General features: G+C 42.5%; 1 protein-coding gene across 1 annotated transcript in view; it reads right to left on the reverse strand.

The window, feature by feature from the left end:
* The window catches only part of LOC120997939 (melanotransferrin-like), a 182,920-nt gene that overhangs the window by 61,411 nt on the left and 93,559 nt on the right, over nucleotides 1-27,950 (reverse strand). The window contains exons 2-10 of the mRNA XM_040428311.1: nucleotides 23,312-23,466; nucleotides 19,500-19,599; nucleotides 19,127-19,309; nucleotides 16,866-17,007; nucleotides 14,717-14,781; nucleotides 9,118-9,305; nucleotides 5,085-5,256; nucleotides 4,306-4,457; nucleotides 1,483-1,576 (exon numbers count right to left, since the gene is read on the reverse strand). Of these exons, the coding sequence (XP_040284245.1) occupies nucleotides 1,483-1,576; nucleotides 4,306-4,457; nucleotides 5,085-5,256; nucleotides 9,118-9,305; nucleotides 14,717-14,781; nucleotides 16,866-17,007; nucleotides 19,127-19,309; nucleotides 19,500-19,599; nucleotides 23,312-23,466 (1,251 nt within the window). The remainder of the gene's footprint in view (nucleotides 1-1,482; nucleotides 1,577-4,305; nucleotides 4,458-5,084; nucleotides 5,257-9,117; nucleotides 9,306-14,716; nucleotides 14,782-16,865; nucleotides 17,008-19,126; nucleotides 19,310-19,499; nucleotides 19,600-23,311; nucleotides 23,467-27,950) is intronic.

Here is a 27,950-nt window from a genome sequence, read left to right on the forward strand (position 1 = left end):
CCCTCCCCCCAACACCCCAGTATAAGAAATATAATTGGTGGCTCAGTGCGCCCCCCCTAATATAAGAAACGTTGGTGGCACAGTGCGCCCCCCCCCCCCCCAAACACCCCAGTATAAGAAACAAACATAATTGGTGGCTCAGTGCGCCCCCCCTAGTATAAGAAACGTTGGTGGCACAGTGCGCCCCCCCCCCCCCCCCCCCCCAGTATAAGAAACATTGGTGGCTCAGTGGGAAGTGCCAATGAGGGTTAAAAAATAATTTAAAAAAATTAACTCACCTCCTCCAGTTGATCGCGTAGCTGCCGGTCTTTCTTCAGGACCTGTGGTGACGTCACTGAGCTCATCACATGACCCATTACCATGGTGATGGATCATGTGATGTATCATGTGATGAGCACAGTGATGTCACCACAGGTCCTTTGACAGGTCATGAAGAAAGAACAGAAGACGATCAATTGGAGGAGGTGAGTTAATTATTTTTTTATTTTTTAACCCTCATTGGCACTGCCCACTGCGCCACCAATGTTTATTATATTGAGGGGGGGCGCACTGCGCCACCAATGTTTATTATATTGAGGGGGGGCGCACTGCGCCACCAATGTTTATTATATTGAGGGGGGGCGCACTGCGCCAATGTTTATTATACTGGGGTGTTGGGGGGGCGCACTGCGCCACCAATGTTTATTATACTGGGGTGTTGGGGGGGCGCACTGCGCCAATGTTTATTATACTGGGGTGTTGGGGGGGCGCACTGCGCCACCAATGTTTATTATACTGGGGTGTTGGGGGGGGGCGCACTGCGCCACCAATGTTTATTATACTGGGGTATTGGGGGGGCGCACTGTGTCACCAATGTTTATTATACTGGGGTGTTGGGGGGGCGCACTGCGCCACCAATGTTTATTATACTGGGGTGTTGGGGGGGCGCACTGCGCCACCAATGTTTATTATACTGGGGTGTTGGGGGGGGCGCACTGTGTCACCAATGTTTATTATATTGGGGGGGCGCACTGCGCACAACGATGGGTTAGGGAAATTTCACAGCAGAGTGCGCATGCGCTGGGAGCCTCGCCGGCGGTTAGGGTAGGGAAAAAGCACTGGCCCGTACGTAATTTTTCCCTTCTCTAACCGCCGGCGAGACTCCTGGCGCATGCGCACTCTGCTGTGAAACTTCCCTAACCTGACATTGTGCGCCTGCGCGGCGCTGCACACCTCCTCACATCATGTCCGGTGCGACCGGAAGTGACGAGGGTAGGGAAATCTCACGAAGTAGGGAAGTATGACATTACACCGGCCTTTGGGGTGTGTGGGCTGGTAACTACTTGGTTGGATAGTCAGCCAGCCTATGCCATGATGCCAGCAACAAGCAGTGTTTTTTTTTTTGGGGGGGGGGGGCGCCACAAGGTTAGCTCGCACAGGGCGCCTGGACACCTAAGGCCGGCCCTGTGTACAGTACAGTGTGTTGTCTGTATTAACTCTTACCATAACTCTCTGCAGCAGCTGGCACGAGCTGATATGTTTTTCCAGCTCTATAAATGTCCTCTCCATCCAGTGTTACGGCATCAGCTTCTTTTTGCTGAATGGATAAAGCAGAGAGGAATATGAAGTTATTGATGAGAGGAAATTAATGTAGTAAAGTAACAATGAAACTGCACAGAGGAATAAGAACTTTGGCAGATACTGTTACATAGTCCTATTGTTTTCCCTGAGGTGTCTGACAAACACTCATTTATTCAGCTCCTAAAAATCCAATAGAATAAGTTATAACTGTTGTCAGACACCAATTATTGTATGTCTCTGGGCCTGGGCCCCAGATGTACTGCCTTCTAATGAAAATACAAGATGACTACTGACCAGGACACACTACAGGAGCTGAAGGACCTGTGATGACATCACAGTCAGGTGATCTGTGCTAGAGGCAGAGCTTGGTGGTGGAGAAGAACCTGTGATGATGTCACTCTCGTTTGATCAGTTAGGGAGGGCTTGGAGCTACACTGTGAAGAGGAGAACTAGTGGAGAAGACCCTGACTGTAATGGCTTCTGTGACATCAGGAAAGGTAAGTGAGGGGATAGAGTCAGTGTGGGAGCCAGAGGAATGCTGGGAGTTGTAGTTCTCCTCTCTTACACCACCTCCCATATGGGGCCATATGCATTGTGGCTTGGGCCCCGGATCTTTTGAGACCCTAGCAACACCCCTGCCCCTCAGTATGTGCTTTTTTTTCCTGCATCTTTCTAATGTATACAGTTGCAAGAAAAATTATGTGAACCCTTTGGAATTATATAGATTTCTGCACAAATTGGTCATAAAATGTGATCTGATCTTCATCTAAGTCACAACAATAGACAATCATAGTCTGCTTAAACTAATAACACACAAATAATTTAATGTTACCATGTTTTTATTGAGCACACCATGTAAACATTCACAGGGCAGGTGGAAAAAGTATGTGAATCCCTAGACTAATGACATCTCCAAGAGCTAATTGAAGTGAGGTGTCAGCCAACTGGAGTCCAATCAATGAGATGAGATTGGAGGTGTTGGTTACAGCTACCCTGCCCTATAAAAAACACACACCAGTTATGGGTTTGCTTTTCACAAGAAGCATTGCCTGATGTTAATGATGCCTCGGACAAAAGAGCTCTCAGAAGACCTACGATTAAGAATTTTTGACTTCCATAAAGCTGGAAAGGGTTATAACAGTATCTCTAAAAGCCTTGCTGTACATCAGTCCACGGTAAGACAAATTGTCTATAAATGGAGAAAGTTCAACACTGCTGCTACTCTACCTAGGAGTGGCCGTCCTGTAAAGATGACTGCAAGAGCACAGCGCAGACTGCTCAATGAGGTGAATAAGAATCCTAGAGTGTCAGCTAAAGACTTACAAAAGTCTCTGGCATATGCTAACATCCCTGTTAGCGAATCTACGATACGTAAAACACTAAACAAGAATGGATTTCATGGGAGGATACCACAGAGGAAGCCACTGTTGTCCAAAAAAAACATTGCTGCAAATTTGCAGTTTGCACAAGAGCACCTGGATGTTCCACAGCAGTACTGGCAAAATATGCTGTGGACAGATGAAACCAAAGTTGAGTTGTTTGGAAGAAACACACAACACTATGTGTGGGGGAAAAGAGGCACAGCACACCAACATCAAAACCTCATTCCAACTGTGAAGTATGGTCGTGGGGGCATCATGATTTGGGGCTGCTTTGCTGCATCAGGGCCTGGACGGATTGCTATCATCGAAGGAAAAATGAATTCTCAAATTTATCAAGACATTTTGCAGGAGAACTTAAGGCCATCTGTCCACCAGCTGAAGCTCAACAGAAGATGGGTGTTGCAACAGGACAACGACCCAAAGAATAGAAGTAAATCAACAACAGAATGACTTAAACATAAGAAAATACGCCTTCTGGAGTGGCCCAGTCAGAGTCCTGACCTCAACCCGATTGAGATGCTGTGACATGACCTCAAGAAAGCAATTCACACTAGACATCCCAAGAATATTGCTGAACTGAAACAGTTCTGTAAAGAGGAATGGTCAAGAATTACTCCTGACCGTTGTGCACGTCTGATCTGCAACTATAGGAAACGTTTGGTTGAAGTTATTGCTGCCAAAGGAGGTTCAACCAGTTATTAAATCCAAGGGTTCACATACTTTTTCCACCTGCACTGTGAATGTTTACATGGTGTGTTTAATAAAAACATGGTAACATTTAATTATTTGTGTGTTATTAGTTTAAGCAGACTGTGATTGTCTGATGTTGTGACTTAGATGAAGATCAGATCACATTTTATGACCACTTTGTGCAGAAATCCCTATCATTCCAAAGGGTTCACATACTTTTTCTTGCAACTGTATGTTCTATAATAAAATACAGTTAGAATTTGTATTTGTTTTCAGGGACATCAAATTTAAAGGCGTTGTCGTCCTCAGGATAGGTAATCCGTATCTTATTGTGGTGGTCTTAGTCCTGGTACCCCCAAGATTAGCTGCTTGAAGAGCCTCCTTGCAGCTTATCATAGGCCAATGACGTCATGTTCATCAGTCACGTGGCCTAGATGCAGCACTGTCCCATTCACTTGAACGGAACTGAGCTGTGATACCAAGCACAGCCGATATGCAGTGGACGGCGCTGTGCTTGGTAAGTTGCAAAAAACTGCTGTGCTCACCGGAGCGCAGCGGCCTCCTCAAACAGCTGATCAGCAGACTTCCCAGGAGTTGGACCTCCACCGATCATATACTAGGTCATCAGTTTCGAACACTCAGAAAACCTGTTTAATATATATGACATGCTAACCTGAATCAGTTTCATGCAATCTTCACGGCTCAAAGCAGAGACACACTGAATTGGTGGAGACAGCGTCTTGTTTTTGAATGCTATGGCCATATCTCCACATTTCCAGATTTCTTCTGTACTAAAGCTGCACCAACGCAGGGACTTTGGTAACTCTGAAATATATAGATTGTTGACAGATCACAGGTTTCTTTTACAGGACTGCAGTGCTGATGTCATGTCGACAGCATGTGACCACTGCAGCAATCATTGGCTTCAAAGGTCCACTGTTGAGGCCAGTTATTGCTGCAGTGGCCACATGTTGACATGACGTGAGCACTGCAGACCTATAATTTAAGACGAGTGGAGAGGCCCTGAAGAGCAGTTCTGGCCAATTCAACAGGTAGGCAAAGCTTTATTTGCACCATTCCCTGCCTGCGCTTCACTTTTTGCTGATCTCGGACAACCCCTTTAGGACATCTAAGAAAAGTCAAAAGAGGCTTTATGTAATTGCTCAATATTTGAGAACCTGTATACTAATCAGGGGCAGACAGGATTTTGTCATCAGCATGGACACAGGCATAGGCACATTCTTGCATGCATCCATGCACAGATACTCACACAGGGGCACATGCAAACATACACACTTGCCAGTCACACTTGCACCCATAAAAGTGCCCAATACCACAGTGTATGTAATTATATAAAATTAATATGAGTCCTTGAATACAAGCCATAAAAATATGCATCAATGAGGTTGCAGATTCTGGACCATTATGAATTATGAATGAAATTGTCCTTACTGTCACGGTCACAGTCTATTCCTGTCATTGCTTGAAGAAACTCATCTCCGAGCCAGGACTGATAAGTCTGGTTAGAGATCAGCCTGAGCTCTGTTGTAGCGTCTCTGAACAGTAAGTTGTTGCCTTCGTAAGCAGCAGAGTCAAACATCTTGAAGCTGGAGTTTTGTGTTTGCTATATAAAACATAGAAGTAACTGCATATTATATTACAGCATTCAGGAAGGTGATATCTTAGTTTGCGTGCCTCATTGTGTGCATACAATGAGTTTTCACATGACATTGAATGTGAAATCTATGAAAAATCCTTTGTAGGTCAGTCTGAGATCAATACAATCCCGCTAGAAATGCAATGATGTAGAAGCAGAAATGCACCATCCAGTAACCTTTGTAGAACAAAGGTCCATCTCTAATAACTTGCAGATATTCGTTCGTTGTGTACTTTGTGTTTTTGGCTAAATTTCTATTGATCTAGCTTGCCATTTAAAGATGCTTTAGTGTGCATATATTAATTCTCATGAGGTCGCTGGCTACACTGGGCTTTTACTTGTAGTCTGACATCTATTCTCTATTTGCAGCTTTGTAAATACCTGGGATTGTTTCATGAAGACATATAGATGTGGGGGTGGAGATCCCTGCTTGGGACCTTTCTCCATTAGCCAAATTAGAACTGCTGTATACGGATGCTCTTAGTCTGGCAATCCCATCTCAGACAGCTATTTATTTCAATGGCGAGCATGTAATACCGGTAGGGCAAATGATCGGCCAATTAGAGTTCCCCCAACTATAGCAGCTTTATACATCGAGGTAATGAGAAATCCATGGTGGAGGCCATTCAAACATTGTATTGAAGCTCACTTCAGTTCTTAGAAATTATCTAAAATTCCTCCCTGCACCTTTGGTACATAATATACATTATATAATAATAAGCATTTTGTTTACGGAGATATCACAACAGTGGAGCTACTTTGGCCACTGTAGAGGTGTCACTGCTGCCCTACTGCATTACTAAGACGATTGCAGTGCACAATCTACACATTTAACAGGAGCAGTAGATCCCGAGATAGAGATATAAGCTGTATTAATCTCTTTGAAGCCTACTTACACATTGCTTAAAACACTAAAGGGGGATTGTACCTTGTACTACAGTTTTCTGGCATACAAAAGTCAAAACTTGTAGTGCAACTGCCATTTGGCACCTAAAAGTTTACAAAAAGTAGCCAGGGCATAGGCAGGAGGAGGTGGGCCTCCACAGCCTGACTCATTTAACAGAGTGTGCCACAGGAAACTGGCACACCTTAAACCAGTTATCTATACCAGCTCTCTTGCTGGAGTAGATTTTGTTTTCTGGAGCGCCAAAATCATTACCTCAGAATCATAATTCTGGCACACTATACCCCAGCGTGGCTTGCTATCAAGACTGGCATAAGACACCTGTTCTAATACGTTCCTTCTTAAATTTCTGCTAGCCTTCGACCACATACCTGCATTATTTTTTATGTCTGACCCATCCTGTCTGATGACAAAGATGACTGGAATATCACTTCTTGTACTAATAAAGGCACACAGCTATTACGTCTGCTACATTTATGGAGAGCTGATACAGGAAGCACCTCTAGTGATTGACAGCTTGGTATAATACAGCCTAATGAGTCCACTTGTCACTGGTTTGACATTTTAAACATTTATCCGCCTAATGTCCAACATAGGGTACAGTAACATTAGTAAATTAGATTTCAGTTCATCTGGGCATCAGATCTAATGTAAGTCATCATAATCCACTGAATGTCCCACACAATATACACTGCGTGCAGAATTATTAGGCAAATTAGTATTTTGACCACATCATCTTCTTTATGCATGTTGTCTTACTCCAAGCTGTATAGGCTCGAAAGCCTACTACCAATTAAGCATATTAGGTGATGTGCATCTCTGTAATGAGAAGGGGTGTGGTCTAATGACATCAACACCCTATATTAGGTGTGCATAATTATTAGGCAACTTCCTTTCCTTTGGCAAAATGGGTCAAAAGAAGGACTTGACAGGCTCAGAAAAGTCAAAAATAGTGAGATATCTTGCAGAGGGATGCAGCACTCTTAATTGCAAAGCTTCTGAAGCGTGATCATCGAACAATCAAGCGTTTCATTCAAAATAGTCAACAGGGTCGCAAGAAGCGTGTGGAAAAACCAAGGCGCAAAATAACTGCCCATGAACTGAGAAAAGTCAAGCGTGCAGCTGCCAAGATGCCACTTGCCACCAGTTTGGCCATATTTCAGAGCTGCAACATCACTGGAGTGCCCAAAAGCACAAGGTGTGCAATACTCAGAGACATGGCCAAGGTAAGAAAGGCTGAAAGACGACCACCACTGAACAAGACACACAAGCTGAAACGTCAAGACTGGGCCAAGAAATATCTCAAGACTGATTTTTCTAAGGTTTTATGGACTGATGAAATGAGAGTGAGTCTTGATGTGCCAGATGGATGGGCCCGTGGCTGGATTGGTAAAGGGCAGAGAGCTCCAGTCCGACTCAGACGCCAGCAAGGTGGAGGTGGAGTACTGGTTTGGGCTGGTATCATCAAAGATGAGCTTGTGGGGCCTTTTCGGGTTGAGGATAGAGTCAAGCTCAACTCCCAGTCCTACTGCCAGTTTCTGGAAGACACCTTCTTCAAGCAGTGGTACAGGAAGAAGTCTGCATCCTTCAAGAAAAACATGATTTTCATGCAGGACAATGCTCCATCACACGCGTCCAAGTACTCCACAGCGTGGCTGGCAAGAAAGGGTATAAAAGAAGAAAATCTAATGACATGGCCTCCTTGTTCACCTGATCTGAACCCCATTGAGAACCTGTGGTCCATCATCAAATGTGAGATTTACAAGGAGGGAAACCAGTACACCTCTCTGAACAGTGTCTGGGAGGCTGTGGTTGCTGCTGCACGCAATGTTGATGGTGAACAGATCAAAACACTGACAGAATCCATGGATGGCAGGCTTTTGAGTGTCCTTGCAAAGAAAGGTGGCTATATTGGTCACTGATTTGTTTTTGTTTTGTTTTTGAATGTCAGAAATGTATATTTGTGAATGTTGAGATGTTATATTGGTTTCACTGGTAAAAATAAATAATTGAAATGGGTATATATTAGTTTTTTGTTAAGTTGCCTAATAATTATGCACAGTAATAGTCACCTGCACACACATATATCCCCCTAAAATAGCTAAAACTAAAAACAAACTAAAAACTACTTCCAAAAATATTCAGCTTTGATATTAATGAGTTTTTTGGGTTCATTGAGAACATGGTTGTTGTTCAATAATAAAATTAATCCTCAAAAATACAACTTGCCTAATAATTCTGCACTCCCTGTATTAGCAGTTATATTATAAGAATAACCAATGAATATGTACATTTCTAAAAGTGCATGCAGCAGTATTTTTCCCATCAACACAACGGACACCTGGATGGAACCCAACGGAGTCCATTATAAGTCACATACAACTGATCCAGCAGAGCGTTATGGCCTCAATACAGGTGTGTACAGAGCCTTAGAGTACTTTCACACTAGCATTAATATTTACCGTTATTGAGATCCGTTATTGAGTCATAGGGTCTCAATACCAGAAAAAAACGCTTCTGTTTTGTCCCCATTCATTGTCAATTGGGACAAAATGTAACTGAACAGAACGGAATGCTCCAAAATGCATTACGTTCCGTTCTCATACCAGAGAGAAAATCACAGCATGCTGCGGTTTGCTTTCCGTCCTGGGATGCAGAGCAAGACGGATCCGTCCCCATTGACTTGCATTGGAGGTCATGACGGATCCGTCTTGGCTATGTTAAAGATAATACATAGATTCTCCATCTTGTCAGCATCTGTTTTCTTGTCATGAATTATAGTGTAATTGCTGGTAAAGAAAATCTGTTCAGGATTACTTTTTTGAACCAGAAATATTGTCAAAGTGGTTGTCTTATACCTTCCCCCACTACTCATCTTGATAAAACCAAGATTACAGTATCTGTTCTTGACTATCCAGACCTACCCGTCCTTCATGTAGCATCTTGTAAATAAGCGATCCATCCATGTCAGATCTGACTACCACAGCATTAGCCGGTACCCGGGCCAGGTTGCACCTTTTCCATTCAGTGACCTCTGCATGGGTCCCATCCCGGCACAGCAGCTGATAATCTGAGGACAGGATATCCTTTGCCCAAGAATCAGAATTTTTTCCTAAATTAGGTGAATAAAATAGGATTCATTTGTATGTATGCAATGCTACAAATTAGATGTTTTCTTCATAAATGAAAATATTATACTTTATCTAGTCACTCGTGCTTATTAGTGTTGAGCGAGCATGCTTGGCCGAATACCAGTTCAGCTCGAGCATCGTTATGATCGGCACATGGCGGTACTCGGCCGAGTACCTCATGTGCTCGAGCACAATGCTCGAGTCTCCTTTCCGCACGTTTCGCGGCTGCTAAGCAGCCAATAAACGTGCAGGTAAGTACTGCCCTCACTGTAATGTCAGTAGCCATGTTGGTTACTGTCATTACAGTGATTGGCTTGCCGGTATAAGTCATCGGGTGCTATATAGTACCCGATGACGCGTGTTCGGCTCATTCGAAGTCAGGAAGAGCTGAGCATAGGAAGGGACAGAGAGAGTAGGGAGTGTAGTTGAATATTATTTTTGTACAAAAATGTTTCAGAGACCCAAAAGTCCTTGTAAGGACTATTGTGTGTGACAGCAGCAATATAGGTTTGTAGCGCAACCTGCGCTAAGTTGCTCAGTGTTAGGGAGAGGTGTGCATAGGAAGGGACAGACAGTGTAGAAGTGTAATAGGAAGATTTTTATACAAAAACTTTTCAGAGACCCAAAAGTCCTTTTAAGGACTATTGTGTGTGACAGCAGCAATATATATTTTTAGCGCATCCTGTACAAAATAGCGTGTAATAGGCCGCTGCGGACAGTTAAATTATTTGCGCCACATCTCCTGTGTAAATTGTGCGCATCCCTAAAATATCAGTGACATCCAATGCACTTTTTCCGGAGACTGTGTCCCCTGCGGACAGTTAAATTATCCGTGCCACATCTCCTTTTTAAAGTGTGCGCATCCCTAAAATATCAGTCACTGCCAGTGCACTTTTTCCGTAGACGGTGTCCCCTGCGGACAGTTAAATTATCCGCTCCACATCTCCTGTTTAAAGTGTGCGCATCCCTAAAATATCAGTGACATCCAGTGCACTTTTTCCGTAGACGGTGTCCGCTGCGGAAAGTTAAATGATCCGCGCTAGATCTCCTGTTTAAAGTGTGCCCATCCCCGTAGACGGTGTCCGCTTCTGACAGTGATCTGACCAGGCCCACATCTGCTGTGTAACGTGCGCGCTTCTAAAATTTTTCTGCGACATAAAATTAAATTCTTCAATAGACTGTGTCCTCTTCTGACAGTGACCTGACCAGGCCTACATCTGCTGTGTAACGTGTGTGCTCCAAAAAAATTTCTGTGACAGAAAATGTTATTTTTCAATAGACGGTGTCCTCTTCTGACAGTCGGGAGTGGGTAATTTGCTCTCCCCCGCTTGCCTTCCTTGGATGTGGTAGCCGTTTCTGAGGCTCCCTCTCCGGAATTGAACACTGATTCCCCGTTACCCATGGTCACCATGTTAGGCACATAAAAGAACATCGAAAGTTGATAGGGCAGACATCCAAATGGATCATCGACTTCACGGGGACGTGCGATCAGGCAGAAGTTATCTAGAGTCAACAAAGTGGCAGCAGGCCCTCGCCCATAATGTTTACGATGGTCTGCTCACTTGCAGGCCCTCAACCATAATTTTTTCGATGGTCAGCTAAGCAGCAGGCACTCTCCCATAAGAGTCTGGTCAACACAATCCTCACCGCCGGGGGGTCACGTAACTAATTAGCACGGAGGAGTCTTGTTGGTTATCGGAATTAACCAGACAAATCGCTCCACCAACTCAGAACGGCCATGCACCACCACCCACAGAATCGAGAAAGAGCTATCAATCTGTCAATCCTTTCCGTGTCTGGGCCGGGTTGAGTCAAATTAAGCCGCAGGCTCCACTCCTGGTGGTGCCCTTCCGTCAATTAGTTTAAGTTTCAACTTTGCAACCATACTCCCCCCGGAACCCAAAGACTTTGGTTTCCCGGAAGCTGATCGGCAGGTCATGGGAATAGCGCCGTCGGATCGTCTTAGAACCTCCGACTTTCGTTGTTGATTAATGAAAACATTCTTGGTAAATGCTTTCACTGTGGTTCGTCTTGCGCTGGTCCACGAATTTCAACTCTAGTGGCGCAATACGGATGCCACCGGCCATCCCTCTTAATCATAGCCCCAGTTCTGAAAATCAACAAAATTTTGGGCTGAACTTGCACTTTATATACAAATAAATATATAGTAAAGAATGTTTCCTCTAAAATTTGTTTCATCTTCGGTTTTGTGCGTATTGTCAGTCTGTAAAAGTGGCGTAATAATCGGACAACATCGTTCCCAGCAGTGACCTGGCAGTCCAAGATGCATCCAGACATCCTCCCCATGCTGTTTCCATTAATTTCTGACATTTTCCTATGGACCAGGCACCCTCCCCTCTTCAGAGCAGGGGGTACCTGGTTTAATGCTCGGGTTCTCCCATTGACTTCCATTAATCTCGGGTGCTCGGTCCCGATGTGTTCGGCCCGAGCCCCCGAGCTCCTGAGCACTATGGTGCTCGATCAATACTAGTGCTTATAAATGAGCACGGAAAACTATGTCAGTTTGCAGGGTTATGGGGGACTAAGACAAATGGATAACCATTCAGGTGACTAACGACAGTTGCATTTAGCGATTTAAACAATGACAGACCAGCATTGTCATGCAAAGATTGTCCAGTACAAATGTGTTCGCATGTGATCGTTTACTCACTTAATCGAGAATCATTCACTGTGTTTAGACATCAATGATTTCCATAAAACACGCCTGTTTTACATCATTCACATCCTCAAAAGAGCACACGATGTACCTTATGTTCCTTTACATTATCACAATGCAGTAACGACAAACGATAGATTGAAAAATTGTTAATGAAAACAAATAAATCTAAGTGTTTTCAGTACAGTCATTCAATCGCTACATACATTTACACTACACGACTACTGTCCAACATGGAACATTAGCGTTCGAATCGTAAGGACTATCTACTTGTCTAAAAGAGCCATTAATCTGAACATTCACACAAAGAGCTAAGTCACATTCCACACGTTAAGTTACATTCACATTCACATGACGTGAAAAGTGGCTGTGTGCCGGCCGTTTTAGTAATGGCCGTTACACAGCCGTTTTTAGAACCAAAGTCTTTGGGGCTATTGGGTCTACAGGTCCTTCCAGTTCCCTCCAGTAAAGAACGAGTGTCAGCACGTTCAAATGGATGAGGTGATTATTTTTTTTTTTCATACTTAGCAAAATTGGTGCCGCTATGGAGTGGGAACTTTATTTATACTGGGGGCACTATTGGGGGCCTTTTTGTACTAGGGGAACCCTATTTGGGGGTGTTTTATATACAGGGGGCACTCTGGGGGCCTTATACTTGGGCTACTATGGGGGGCATTATAGACACTGGGGTCACTGCAGAGGGGCCATAGTAGATACTAGAGGTACTGTGGGGGTGTACTGAGGTGGTGGGATACTGCCGGGGGTGGGATACTGAAATGCTAAACAGCCATTAAAAATTGACAAACGGCCAGTAAATGGATGAACACATGGATGCAGATGCCGTTCTAAGAAACGAACGTTAAAAACGGTCCCCTTAAATTGTATGGGGGCTGTTGGTCTGTGAAATATGGCAAAATAGAACATGTTCTATTTTTTTACATCAGTTATTCACTGGTTGCAAAAAAAAACAAAAAAACAATGCTCTGTGAATATCACCATAGACTGCCATTGTTAAAACGGATGTGTGACGGCAGTTAAAAAAAGACAGTTGCACATAAATGTTTCACTGTTGTGTGAATGTAACCTTATGGTGTAGACAGCCTCCCGAAGGATAATGAGTTAGGGTCCATTCACACATCCGTAGAGTATTGCATATCCGCAATACACCCTGCCGGCACCCTAATAGAAATGCCTATTCTTGTCCGCAATTGCAGACAAGAATAGGACATGGTCTATTTTTTTCCGTAGCTGCTGTCCGCATCCATTCCTGCCCCATAGAGAATTAATGGGTCCGAACCCGTTCTGCATTTTGCGGAACGAATGCGGACCCATTCTGCGGACGTGTGAATGGACCCTTAACCAGCCATTTTACCTTTCACCATGCATCCCAGATTAATCACCCTTCCTAATTCCAATCTCACTGATTACAGTGAGCACAATAATGTCACCAGGGTATATCGAACTAATCTCTATAGGTAACAGCCCCTATGTATCATGAATAAATTAAAACCTAACTTTTAATACAGATTTCTAAGATAAAGAGATATTAAAACAAACAAAAAAAAATTCCCTTATTGATAATAACGATATAGAATCAAGTATACAATTGTTCACAGGTGCTGCGGCACCTCTTAGGTACCAGATAAGGATACCCTAATTGTCCTACCGCCTCCAGACAATTAAGGTCGATATTCCAGATACAGGTCCAGTCCCTTTTCTTAATGTAACCGGACATCCAGTATGGGTACCTTAGAATATAGGCTGAAATAAGGAAACTGTTCTGTCCCTGTGATGCCCTACAGGGGGTGCTATAATAGCCCTAAAGACCTAATTAGAGCACCCGCCCTGACAAGGATGACCCCATCGGGAACCTGTCCCTTCAATAGATAGCCCTAGTTTGTCCTAATAACATTTTCCTAAATTCATGTTAGTGTCTTCGTCACTGGCCCTTTAATGCGGTATTTAAACTACTTTCTAGTTCCCCATTTGCTGTATATATTGATGTTTGTTCACTGTTATTTTCCCCTGAGGAGCAGTTCTGTGAAACATGCATGTAGGGAAATGTTATTAGGGCATCCCCCACACTCTCGAACTCGCTATCCCAACATATCAGACTCTCACCTACAGTGGAATCCTTCAAAATAAACCTGAAAACCCACCTCTTCAGACAAGCCTACAACCAGTGACCCTGCTGCCTCCAGACCGCCATGACCAACTTCACCCACACCTACTGTGTCCTTCTCCCATACCATGTAGATTGTAAGCCTCATGGGCAGGGCGCTCTCTCCTTCTGTACCAGTTTGTAACTCGTCTTGTTTATGATTAGTGCAATTGTCTTTATTATTTATGTATACCTCTTATCATATGTACAGCGCTGTGGAATAGCTTTAATAATAATAAATAATAATAATAATAATAATAATAGGGCATTATTTTGTTTGTCTATTTATCTTAGAAATCTGTATTAAAAGTTATGTTTTAATTTATTAATGATACATAGGGGCTGTTACCTTTAGAGATTAGTTTAATCACCCTCCCTCCCTTCTTCGAAGTGATACCTGCTAACTCCCCATTAACGATTTAATAAATAATTCTGCCCAGTAAGCCTCAGAGTCTCCTAGTAGAGTATCTAGCTTCCTTCAGCTGCTCCTTGGACTCTGGTTGACCACCCACCATACCTGCCACCATTTTACACCAGTTTTAAAATAGACATACCATCTGAATTGTCCAGGACTGTGCTGTGCTTTACAAAAGCCACATCCCCTTCATCCACAAGACACCTGGAAAAGCGAATGATTATTATTATTATTTATTATTAAAGCGCCATTCATTCCATAACGCTGTACATATGAAAAGAGATTACCCATTTTGTAGATATAACCCACAGAACTAACATAGAGCTCATTAGAACAATTTATTTTATCATATCAGTAACATCAGGAGGTTGAGGACATTTCCAACCAGTTCTCACAGAACGTAAAGGCGTATAAAAAAAATAGATGTTTTTGAATGTAATGAAATGGCATACAGTGTTCAAATATACTTTCTGTATGTCTTCTTCGTGTTGTTCTAGATATGTGCTTGCTGCCATTCAATAGGAACTTTCATTGTTTACTTTGTCCTGGTCAACTGATTTTCGGCATGGCCCATTGCATCTGTGTGCTCATCATAGAACAGGGACACAATTTAAGCTGTAGTAAAGGGAGTGTCAGCTCAGTTTCAAATATTACTATGTAAGGTAGTTGCCCCGTAATATAACCATTCCTTTCTTGTGTAAATCCATCCCTCTCATCCTGAGAAATGCTTCTTTTTATTTTATGCACATAAGGCTTTTTGTGCAACATGGGCAGGGCCATTCTGTTAGGTGCACCTGCCTTCCTCTGTATCTGAAATCTCAGGGACTGTTAGTCAAAATAAGTGGAGGCACTGGGTGGTGTTACTGGCGGAGGAATGGTGCAGCATACAGAGCAGCACCGCCTATAGTGCTCCTAAAACCTTATTTGCATAAAAGTAAAAAGAAATATTTCTATGAATAAGGCTACATGCACACGACCGTATGTGTTTTGCGGTCCGCAAAAAAACCAGATGACATCCATATGCCATACGTTTTTTTGGCGGATCCATTGTAACAATGCCTAAAACGGACAAGAATAGGACATGTTCAATTTTTTCAGGGGCTACGGAACGGACATACTGATGCGGACAGCACACAGTTTGCTGTCCGCATTTTTTGCTGACCCATTGAAATGAATGGGTCTGCATCCTATCTGCAAAAAAACGGAACAGACACGGAAATAAACAACGTTTGTGTGCATGTAGCCTTAGAGGACTGGTTTTTCACAAAAAAAAGGTATGGTTATGTCTCGGGCACCTGCTCTACATGGCAGTATGCTTACTTTTAAACCAGACCTTTAAGTGACCCAATGATATGGCTTTGCTTCAATATACAGTACAGACCAAAAGTTTGGACACACCTTCTCATTCAAAGAGTTTTCTTTATTTTCATGACTATGAAGGCATCAAAACTATGAATTAACACATGTGGAATTATATACATAACAAACAAGTGTGAAACAACTGAAAATATGTCATATTCTAGGTTCTTCAAAGTAGTCACCTTTTGCTTTGATTACTGCTTTGCACACTCTTGGCATTCTCTTGATGAGCTTCAAGAGGTAGTCCCCTGAAATGGTCTTCCAACAGTCTTGAAGGAGTTCCCAGAGATGCTTAGCACTTGTTGGCCCTTTTGCCTTCACTCTGCGGTCCAGCTCACCCCAAACCATCTCGATTGGGTTCAGGTTCGGTGACTGTGGAGGCCAGGTCATCTGGCGCAGCACCCCATCACTCTCCTTCATGGTCAAATAGCCCTTACTTTCAAAGTTTTCCCAATTTTTTGGCTGACTGACCTTCATTTCTTAAAGTAATGATGGCCACTCGTTTTTCTTTACTTAGCTGCTTTTTTCTTGCCATAATACAAATTCTAACAGTCTATTCAGTAGGACTATCAGCTGTGTATCCACCTGACTTCTCCTCAACGCAACTGATGGTCCCAACCCCATTTATAAGGCAATAAATCCCACTTATTAAACCTGACAGGGCACACCTGTGAAGTGAAAACCATTTCAGGGGACTACCTCTTGAAGCTCATCAAGAGAATGCAAAGCAGTAATCAAAGCAAAAGGTGGCTACTTTGAAGAACCTAGAATATGACATATTTTCAGTTGTTTCACACTTGTTTGTTATGTATATAATTCCTTCAGTGTGAATCTACAATTTTCATAGTCATGAAAATAAAGAAAACTCTTTGAATGAGAAGTTGTGTCCAAACTTTTGGTCTGTACACAAAATATCAGTCTGTACATACCTAAAGGCTTCATTATAGTCCTGGTACATATCCTTCCCACACTGATTTACACTACTGACGTTTCCTTTGCACAGATCACAGAGAGAGGCGTTTAAGTTTTCAGCTCCAGGTACACAACTTTTGGAAAAGAACTGACTTACTCCTATAAACAGAAATATCACACGGTATGAATCAGAAGTTTCATGATCACACATTAATGCGGGGGGCTACTTTCTGACACTGAACCTAATACTTTGACAACAAAAAATTTTTTGGGAAATGTTGTAGTGTAATATTGGAATACTGGAAATGTAATGTACTTTTATGTACAGTATGATAAGGAAGTTATGATGCAAGGAGTTTCTAAGGGTCAGTTTACACGTACATGTGTAGGTACATTTGTAGACACATGTAACAATAATTATGCTTTCCTCGCAATTACGATTGCTTTTGAGATAAACTGTCTTTAGTATGTTTCTACTGTCTCTTAAGTGAACGACCAGCAAATGCCTGCTTAGAAAAAGGGGATATCACACTGACAAACATAAATTTTTATATACTTTTATATAATCTGTATATACATAGAGGGTGCCCTCAGAATAATTTCCTCTGATGGGTTTAACTCCTTAGTGACCACCCATAGGTGTTTTTACGTCAGTCACTAAGGGGCCTTAGGGTCCCCTGTGCAGCGGGGAGCGCGTGCCCGGCTCTCACATGAGAGCCGCGGCCCTGCTCTAACAACCCGGACCGGCAGGACTGCCGATCTGGGCTGTTTAGCACTTTACAAAATGGCGCCTGCCGCATGTAAAGTGCTGACAGAGGGAGCGGACTCCCTCTGTCTCCCATCGGCACCCTGCAAATGCGATCACGGGGTGCCAATGTGTTTGAAGGCTACCTGGCATCTGTTGTAGTCCCTGGTCCCGGCTGTAGTAATTTCCAGAATGCTGCGCAGCCTGGCGCAGCCTGCTGGTCAATGTTAGAATAGCATTGCCATTAAAATGCAATGCACTATAGGGATAATGCACTGCATTTTAAAAGCAATCAAAATACTGTCTGTTATAGTCCCCTTGTGGGACTATTAAGTGGTAAAAAAAAAACATAAATTATCCCTTACAGTGAAAAAAAAAGACAGAATTGCTAATTTATTCTTAGTTGCCACCGAAAAAACTTAATAACAAGCACCAGTTAGGCTACTTTCACACTAGCGTTGTTTTAATCCGGCGTTTAATTCCGACACCGGAACTGCCCGCCGGATCCGGAAAAACGTGTGAAAACGGATTACATTTGAATCCTGATCAGGATTTTGATCACAATGAAAAAATGCATTGGAAAAAACGGATCCGCCATTTATGGACTTTAACTTTTTTTTCACATTTTTCGGGTTTAACATGCAAAAGCCGGATCCGTTTTGACTGAACACACAGTGCCAGATCCGGCGTTAATGCAAGTCAATGGGAAAAAAGCCTGATCCGGCGTTCAGTCAAAGTGTTCAGGCTTTTTGGCCGGAGGTAAAAATACTGCATGCTACGTTTTTCTGAAAAGCCTGATCAGTCAAAAAGACTGAACTGAAGACATCCTGATGCATCCTGAAGGACGGACTCTCCATTCAGAATGCATGGGGATAAAACTGATCAGTTCTTTTCCGGATTTGAGCCCCTAGGACGGAACTCAGCACCGGAAAAGAAAAACGCTAGTGTGAAAGTACCCTAACTCGAAAATTATATACCAATTAAAAATACAAGTCGTCCTGCAAAAATCAAGCCCTCACCTCAACTCCATAGAAAAAATTAATAAAAAAGTTATGGGTCTTGGGAAGCGGCAGTTCATTTTTTTCTTTTATAAAAAGGGGTTTTATTGAAAAAAAGTAGTAAAACGTACAAAAATACTATATTTATTTGGTATCACTGTAATCGTACTGACCCAGAGAATAAAGATATTATGTAATTTATACCGAAAAATGAACGATGTAAAATTTATAACGTAAATACTCAGTGGCAGTATTGTTTTTTTCCCATCTCCCTCCCAGAAAGAGTTAAAAGTTAATCAGAAAGTTATGTGTACCCCAAAATGGAGCCATTAAAAACTACAACTTGTCCCACAAAAAAAAGCCCTCATAAAGCTATATAGATGGAAAATTAAAAAAGTTATAGCTCTTGGAACGTGACGATGAAAAAAGGAAGTAAAACGCTTGGTCATAAAGGCCCAAACAGGCTTGGTCACTAAGGGGTTAAGGAACTTCATCAACTGGATGATTTGATCCAAAATTATATTTTTATTCTTACCTTTTGGTATGTCACAGCCCACAGCAGACATGCGTCCACTATCAAGGAGATACCCAATTGGCACGTTCCATCCTGAAGTCTTCTCATAACCAGTGTGACAAGACTTGGTGCCTTCCAGACTATTTATGGTGATATTGGAATTCTTCCTGACAACAGCCACAGCATAATATGAAGTCCCTGCACCTGTAGGTGACATTATCTACATAAAAATCTTAACAGAAAACACTTCAGCTGCATTTGGCCCAAATTCTTGATAGGCAAAAGGACAATTTTTTACATATCGGTCTGGTAAGTAATGTAGAGCATTATAAATATACAGCGTCTAGAATGTGAATTAAACTATTAGAAGTGCAGAGTATGTTGTGATACTAACCTTGATCATATACTTCTCCAACCACTGGCTTTAGGTTGTACCACCTGCCAGCTTTATACGTCAGGATGCCACTGACACTAACTGCATCTGCCTTATTATCCTGTATAAAAATATGAAGTTACAGATGAGCGAATTTCCCAAAATTCTGTTGAAGCGGCTGTCGGATTAATGTGGTCCAAAGTGCCTCAGTTTCCCTGAAAAGTCATTTACAACACTTGGAAGTCTCCTAGGACTGAAGAGGATTTGTGAATGATGTGATGAAGATGATGGTGATTTACAATTTACTGTCAGAAACGGAACAGAAGCACTCACTCCCAGCAATGGCGAACACACTGGGGGATATTTACTAAGCATGTTGCACCAGAATGGTGGTGTAAAATGCGCCAAAAAGAATGACGTTTTGATTTGCGTCAAATATATCAACTGTTTTCTCCAGATTTTTTACCATAAAGAATACATCACTACCAGAAATGAGTTATAAATATCAGTGGGCGGGGCTGACAAATTGCCGCATTTTACACCTCATTTATCCTCCTCTTATCGGCAGAAATGGCTCAAATTGTTGCAGACAATTAACCAAGCTTATGTGGTGGTGTTTTGTGTAAAACGTCGCATTTATGGCTTAAAGATGCGACTATTGTCAAAAAGTCGCATTTATGAAAAGAAGTGATAGGTAAGTATTAAAACAGGACGCATTTACATCGTAGGCTACTTTTACACTAGCGGCAGCCTTCTCCGGCAGGCTGTTCCTGCGGGTGAACAGCCTACTGGATCCATGCTGCCGTTAGTGCACCGTGCCGCCAGAAGTCCACTCCGGCCCCATTGACTATAATGGGGGCGGGCCGGAGGTCCGGATGCAGCACGGCAAACATGCCGAGAGGCGGCCGGAATTAAACGACAACATGCTGCGGTTTTATTGCGGCCGCCTCTCCCGACGGAACAGCCTGCCGGAGAAGGATGCCGCTAGTGTGAAAGTAGCCTAATACAAATAAGCTGGGTTTTCTCAGTAAATTGACATTCAACAAAAACATCCTGAATCTGAGACAAAAGTCACTTCAAAAGTCGCAAATATGTTTCAAAAGTTGCAAGTGCAGTCTGGCAGGGTGGCTGAAATGGTGCATTTTGCTTTAAAAAAAAGTCACATTTTAGTGCTTTTGGCATTAAAATGTTGCAAATGGAGTGAAATAGGCCAATAATCAAGTTTAAATTTTAAAAGGTCACATTTTAAAAGTGGCGTGTGCCTTTTGATATATGAGGTGAAATAAATCACCACTTTTGATTTGGAATGTATTTTTGGGGTGATAACTATGCCATTATTGATAAATGTCCCCCACAGACACTGACTAAAAGTCTGACTTCAGTATCTTTCAAAGGCCTCATGCACACGGCCGTTGTGCAGCCATTCCAATGCACGGGCAGCATTCGTGCGGCAGCCGAGACGGATCGAGACCCATTCAACTTGAATGGGTCCGTGATCCGTCCGCACCGTAAAAAAAATAGAACATGTTCTTTTTTTGCGGTGAGGAGGAATGGACAGAAACACCACGGAAGCACTCCGTAGAGCTTCCGACCCGTGCTTCCGTTCCATTCCGCACTGCACCGCCTCTCCCGGATTGCGGACCCATAATTGTTTTCATCATTTCCTTTTATACTATTAAATGGGATGTGCCTAGCCTATTCGTGCTCCGACGGTTCCTGCCCTAGAGAGGCCGGCTCCTTTTCCTATAGTGTGCAAGCACAGCCACTGATGCTGGATTGCAGGGTGGTCGTAACTATGAAAATGAGAAGTGTATTATGTGATGGAAAAATTATGTGGGGGATTCAGTCAGCACAACCCTGTATGCAAGTGCACATCGCTATGGCGAAATACACATACAAACGCAAAAACACAAATGCAATAGCACTCTGCAACCAGCACTCTGCCCTGCCTCTATGCTGGATGTTGAATGAGGCATTGGTGTACATTTTGGCCAAAGTGTAATAAGCCACTCACCACGTCAAGGTCGCCTCTATGAGTGGTCCTTAACACTAGTTCCTACCTGTTTATGGGCCATGATAGCCACACAAAGTCCAGGGAGCGCAGGTACAGCATGCACGCCAGGCACACTCTGCTTTTAACCCCGTCCGGTGCCGCGACAGCTTTCATCGGATCAAGGGATGCAAGTACCAACATGCATGCTGGGCCCACTATATACTTCTCCTGGAGCCAAATGGCTGCTGGTAGGCGCTGTAAAAGTAGACTCAGTTTTATACTGACTTTAAAACCAGCCTCCAGGGCAGACTAACTGGTCAGGTGTGCATGACTGCATGGAGATCGCCACGCCTCCAATATATACTACAAAGAAAAAATGTGGGGGATTCAGTCAGCACAACCCTGTATGCAGGTGCACATCGCTATGGCGAAATACACATACAAACGCAAAAACACAAATGCAATAGCACAAATGCAATAGCACAACCACTCTGCCCTGCCTCTATGCTGGATGTTGAATGAGGCATTGGTGTACATTTTGGTGTACATTTTGGCCACGTCAAGGTCGCCTCTATGAGTGGTCCCTAACACTAGTTCCTACCTGTTTATGGGCCATGACAGTGCTATTGCATTTGTGTTTTTGCGTTTGTATGTGTATTTCGCCATAGCGATGTGCACCTGCATACAGGGTTGTGCTGACTGAATCCCCCACATTTTTTCTTTGTAGTATATATTGAAGGTGTGGCGATCTCCATGCAGTCATGCACACCTGACCAGTTAGTCTGCCCTGGAGGCTGGTTTTAAAGTCAGTATAAAACTGAGTCTACTTTTACAGCGTCTACCAGTAGCCATTTGGCTCCAGGAGAAGTATATAGTGGGCTCAGCATGCATGTTGGTACTTGCATCCCTGGATCCGATGAAAGCTGTCACGGCACCGGACAGGGTTAAAAGCAGAGTGTGCCTGGCGTGCATGCTGTACCTGTGCACCCTGGACTTTGTGTAGCTATCATGGCCCAAAAAAAAGGTAGAACTAGTGTTAGGGACCACTCATAGAGGCGACCTTGACGTGGTGAGTGGCTTTTTACGCTTTGGCCAAAATGTACACCAATGCCTCATTCAACATCCAGCATAGAGGCAGGGCAGAGTGCTGGTTGCAGAGTGCTCTTGCATTTGTGTTTTTACGTTTGTGTGTGTATTTCGCCATAGCGATGTGCACCTGCATACAAGGCTGTGCTGACTGAATCCCCCACATTTTTTTCTTTGTAGTATATATTGGAGGCGTGGCGACCTCCATGCAGTCATGCACACCTGACCAGTTAGTCTGCCCTGGAGGCTGGTTTTAAAGTCAGTATAAAACTGAGTCTACTTTTACAGCGCCTACCAGGAGCCATTTGGCTCCAGGAGAAGTATATAGTGGGCTCAGCATGCATGTTGGTACTTGCATCCCTGGATCCGATGAAAGCTGTCACGGCACCGGACGGGGTTAAAAGCAGAGTGTGCCTGGCATGCATGCTGTACCTGCGCTCCCTGGACTTTGTGTGGCTATCATGGCCCATAAACAGGTAGGAACTAGTGTTAGGGACCACTCATAGAGGCGACCTTGACGTGGTGAGTGGCTTACTACGCTTTGGCCAAAATGTACACCAATGCCTCATTCAACATCCAGCATAGAGGCAGGGCAGAGTGCTGGTTGCAGAGTGCTATTGCATTTGTGTTTTTGCGATGGAAAAATTAGTCTAGCCAGCAAAGGGAGCAATATGGACAATCACAATACATTAGTAAGTGCCTTGTATTAGCTTTCTCTACATAATAAATGTTATTTGCTGAAGTGTCCACTCACCTTCACAAGTTTTATACAGTTTAATGGTGAAGTTCCTTCAACACAGGACAAAGAAGGGACAATTTTTGCTTTAGCAAAGGTTTCTTTCATGTTGTCACATTTTTTCTTCTCTTTGTCAGAGACTGTACACCATCGGATTTCATTCAGACAAAAGACTGACAAAAACAAAGTGCACAGAGTCAAATTTACATAGTTTTTGTCTTATTTGATAGTTTTCTGACAAACTTTTATTTGTATATTTTTTTTATCAAATGTCTCAAGCTCATACTGCTACATCACACATAGGGTAATTTAACACAGTGTTTTGGAGATTTTTTAGGACTTTTGTGTTTTTGGTGCCTTTTTTCTGGTGTTTTGAGCAAAAAAATGCCAGCTCCAGATTTTGGCTATAGGTTTATGGGAATTATTAACAGCAGTACAACAACTTATTGTTTTTTTTTTGTGTCATTTTTTTCATTTGTGTTATTTTTTTTTCGACCAATGTAATTTTTTTATATTGCCACATGCTCTGGGTGTGGCATTTTGTGCTTCATTTTCCAGTGTTTTTGTCCCATAGAAATCCATTTTTTGGCCTGGCAAGTATCAATGTGTATTGCATTTAATGGTGTTTTTAAATTGCACTTTTTTATTTTTGTGAGTGACATCAGATGGGGATACAAACTGTAGAAAAAACATATAGTGGAAGAGATTCATCTGGTGTAAAGTAAAATTGGCTTACTTGCCCATAACAACCAATCCGCTTGCACCTTTCATTTTACAAAGAAGCTCTGAAAAATGAAAAGTGAGGTCTGATTGGTTGCTATAGGCAACTAAGCTAGTTTTGATTAAAAAAAAGCTATAGAGAGTTGCTAATACTGTCACCTTTGGAGACATATATAAACCCATTGTCTCTTAAGTAGCTCCTTAAAACCCTCAAGGCTCTCCAGGATTTTGCTGCCCCATAATACTAGGTGGAGACCTCAGTATAACAATAGACCCCCTCCATTGATTACACCTCCCAGTCATATGCAGGTTACCCAGAATAATAGCTGAACTTGGCTTAGTGGACACATAGACAACACTAGACCATTCCCAAGCTAACTAACTTTTTCTCTACACTTCCCCCCCCCCCCCCCCCCCATAAGTCTCATCAGAAATTACATTATGTGTTTTTACATGAAACTGTTGTCCTTGCTCTCCATCAAGCTTAGACTGGGCCCACTACATTGTCTGATCACTCTCTTAAAGGGGTTTTGTAACTCCAGCAAGTGGCATTTACTAATGTAGTGTTATTATCCATATTATCCATTTCCTTTTCTGGCTGGATTCATTTTTCCATCACATTATACACTTCTTGTTTCCATGGTTACGACCACCCTGAAATCCATCAGTGGTGGCCGTACTTGCACACTGTAGGAAAAAGTGCCGGTCTCTCTGGTGGCTAGGACTGTGGGAGCTCACATAAGCTAGTGTTTATTTCTATAGTGGGCAAGCACGACCACTGCTGAGGGATTGCAGGGTGGTCGTAACCATGGAAATGAGTAGTGTATAATGTGATGGAAAAATGAATCCAGCCAGGATGCAATATGGACAATCACAATACGTTAGTAAGTACCTTGTATTAACTTCCTCTACATAATAAATGCTATTTGCAGAAGTGAGACAACATCTTTAATTTCTGCCTATTATTACAGCTAAGATAAAAAAGGGTATTCCAAAAGGACAATTCCTCAGAGTTCGGAGGAATTGTTCGGAGTATGGCAATTTTACACAAGAGGCATCTAAACTTTTTAGCCACTTTAGACAAAGAGGCTATCCCAGTCCATGCTTATATGAAGCATGGAATTTTGCCAATTCCAAAGATCGTTCCACTTAACTCCAACCTCAGTTGAAAGAACGTACACAAGAATTGATTAGGATAATTGATGCGTATGAGTCTCGACAAGTTCGTGAGATACTGGACCGTTATTGGTCTCTAATCAAGACAGATCCTGATTTGGCTGGACTTCTACCTGATAGTCCAGCCATTACATATAGACAAAGACGGAGTATAGGGGATTCCCTGGTCTGTAGTCATCTTGAGACCCCGGAAAGAAGCACCTGGTTCTCCAATAGAAAATTAGGAACATTTAGGTGTGATAAATGTAAGGCATGTTCGTTCATCACCACAGGCAACACATTCACCAATAGTCTTGAAAATAAAACATACTATGCCTGCAGCTTTGCTACTTGCAACACCACTGGAGTAATTTATTTGGCTCAGTGCGACTGCGGCTTTAAAACATGTAGGCAAGACTTGCAGAGCATTTAAGAAAAGAATCTTGTAACATATTGGTGACATCCGCAATTGACGGGATAAACCTGTGGCTAGACATATTTGGTCTAATCATGTCGGCAATTCCAAAGCGATACATTTCTCTATGATGGAAGTCATCAGACCCTCCATCAGAGGTGGTGACTTAGATAGAATCCTAAAACAGAATGAATCTAGATGGATTTATACCCTTAATACTATAACACCTCTCAGACTCAATGAATGCATTGAGTTTGCGTGCTTTTTATAGTAAACCGGTCGTCTATCTTATAGCTGGGGATTTCTTATTGATTTATCTATATATTTGATTTTCATTTTCCTTTATTTAAGGGATTTATAACCTTCCCTTTATTCTCCCCAGTCTAGCTGTCAATTACCCTTATATACACAATATTATATTATATTATATCAAGTAGCCAGTACCTGTTCTTCATAATTACATTATCACACTAGCTCCATATTTCTTGGTTTTGGCTGCAACACTTTAAATAAAAAATATTTTCTTTGTAAGCTCATCCACCTCTTGACAGTCATAGCTTAAACAGTGGCTACCTTTCTAGTCGTAGTTTGCCTTAATCAACCCTCCCCCCTTTGTCATTACATGATATTTAAATTCCCTTCCTCTTTAATTACCGGCCTGAATATGCACACTTACTCTATAGTTACGTGCGCTATAGACTACTGGCATCCCCGCCCACTATGGCATGTCAGCAGGCGGACTCTCTAATCACAGGATTGGCCGGGGCGTCATGTGATCGATCACATGACGCTTTGATACTTCCGGACAGCGGGGTTAAATAGCAGGTATGTTCTGCGCACCCTCGTGGATATTCATCTGCGGACGCGTCCTCCACTAGCACCTGCATCCTCGGATCTGGGCCTGCACACCATCATACCCGGCCTATTTATGTCAACAATGGCACGCAAGTATAGCTACAGTGCCAGTTTACATCACATTTTCAATTATGGGGCAGCAATATCAGACCCATTTTGGCCCGATTGATATATATGTTTTGTGACCAATGGGATGCTTTGATACATTTTTGATATTCGTATAGGGCATCATCATCCCTTAATTAATTTATCTCATCTATCTTGGCCCTATATCATTTTGGACAAAGGAGGTGCTTCCATACATCTGTGATATCTATTTGTCTGCAGGCGACAGCTACAGTATAATTGTGTTCTCGTTTTTTCACTTGTAACTAGTCATTTATTTTCTTGTTATATTCTGAGGTGATTGGTTTATTCTGATTTACAGGCCATTTGTCCCCTGATGAGCCACAAACCACTCGGGCGAAACGCGTTAAAGGGGACGGGTTAAGGACATTTTCTAATTCATTTTATCAGCTCTGACTTTTTCTTATACTCTAATTTTACTTCTGTAGATCCTTTTTGTTCTGTAGATCCTTTTTGTTAGTATTCATTGAGGCATAATCATTGTTAATAAATTTAATTTTGGCAATATCTTAGTCTAGGATTACTGGTCTTGTCTACCAACATCTAGTGTGGGAGTTATATCCCAATGTCAGGGCCACCCCAGGGCATATAGGAGGCACGAGACACGGGCGGCTATTCCGTTCGTAGGTAAGGCATTGAATATAGGGGCGCGAATAGGGGCATTGCCAGATACTCTATACACTGACTACAAGTGCATATAACCCACCTACTACCATATCTGGTCGGAATAGTTGGACATATATCTTTTCATTTTTGTTTTCATTTGTGTTTCACTTTCCTTTATATTATTTATATTTGGGTCATTGTTTTAATTTAAATTTTGATATTAAAGGTTATGTTTTAGAATAGTGGCACTCAGTGATTCAGGAATTTTCTATACCACAATTTTTGATTGCACCCCCAGATGGGTTATTGTCTGATCTGTGAATTTTTATTGTTACAGAAGAAAGCAAGTGGACACCTAGTCCTACCAGATGTTGAAGGCTATTACAAAGCTATCCATATTCAATGGTAGCTAGACATTGCCTCTTACAACAAAAATATCTGAGAAGTGAAGATGGTAGATGCAAAATGATTTTCAGAGACTCCTCTGGATCCCCAAGCAAACAGAAGCCAACATTCTATCTAACCCTCTCCTTAGGGGTAAAAAGTGTTTTCCACCCCCTTTTCATTAACTTGGGCCTCCCTTTTACCCTGTTTGTCTGAACAAAACTCTTTTGTACCTGGCGATCTGTGGAACTGTCTTACACATGAAACAAATGCAGATTTAATGTCCCTAAAATTAGTACCTGGAGAGGAATATACCTGTAATTTAGCACCCTCTTTTTCCACCTCCTAAAGGGGTTCTCCGGGAATTACAAAAATGAAAATACTTAAATAATACTT

The sequence above is a fragment of the Bufo bufo genome, chromosome 4 (genome assembly GCF_905171765.1).
Source record: "Bufo bufo chromosome 4, aBufBuf1.1, whole genome shotgun sequence".
In the NCBI taxonomy this organism is placed as follows: Eukaryota; Metazoa; Chordata; class Amphibia; order Anura; family Bufonidae; genus Bufo; species Bufo bufo.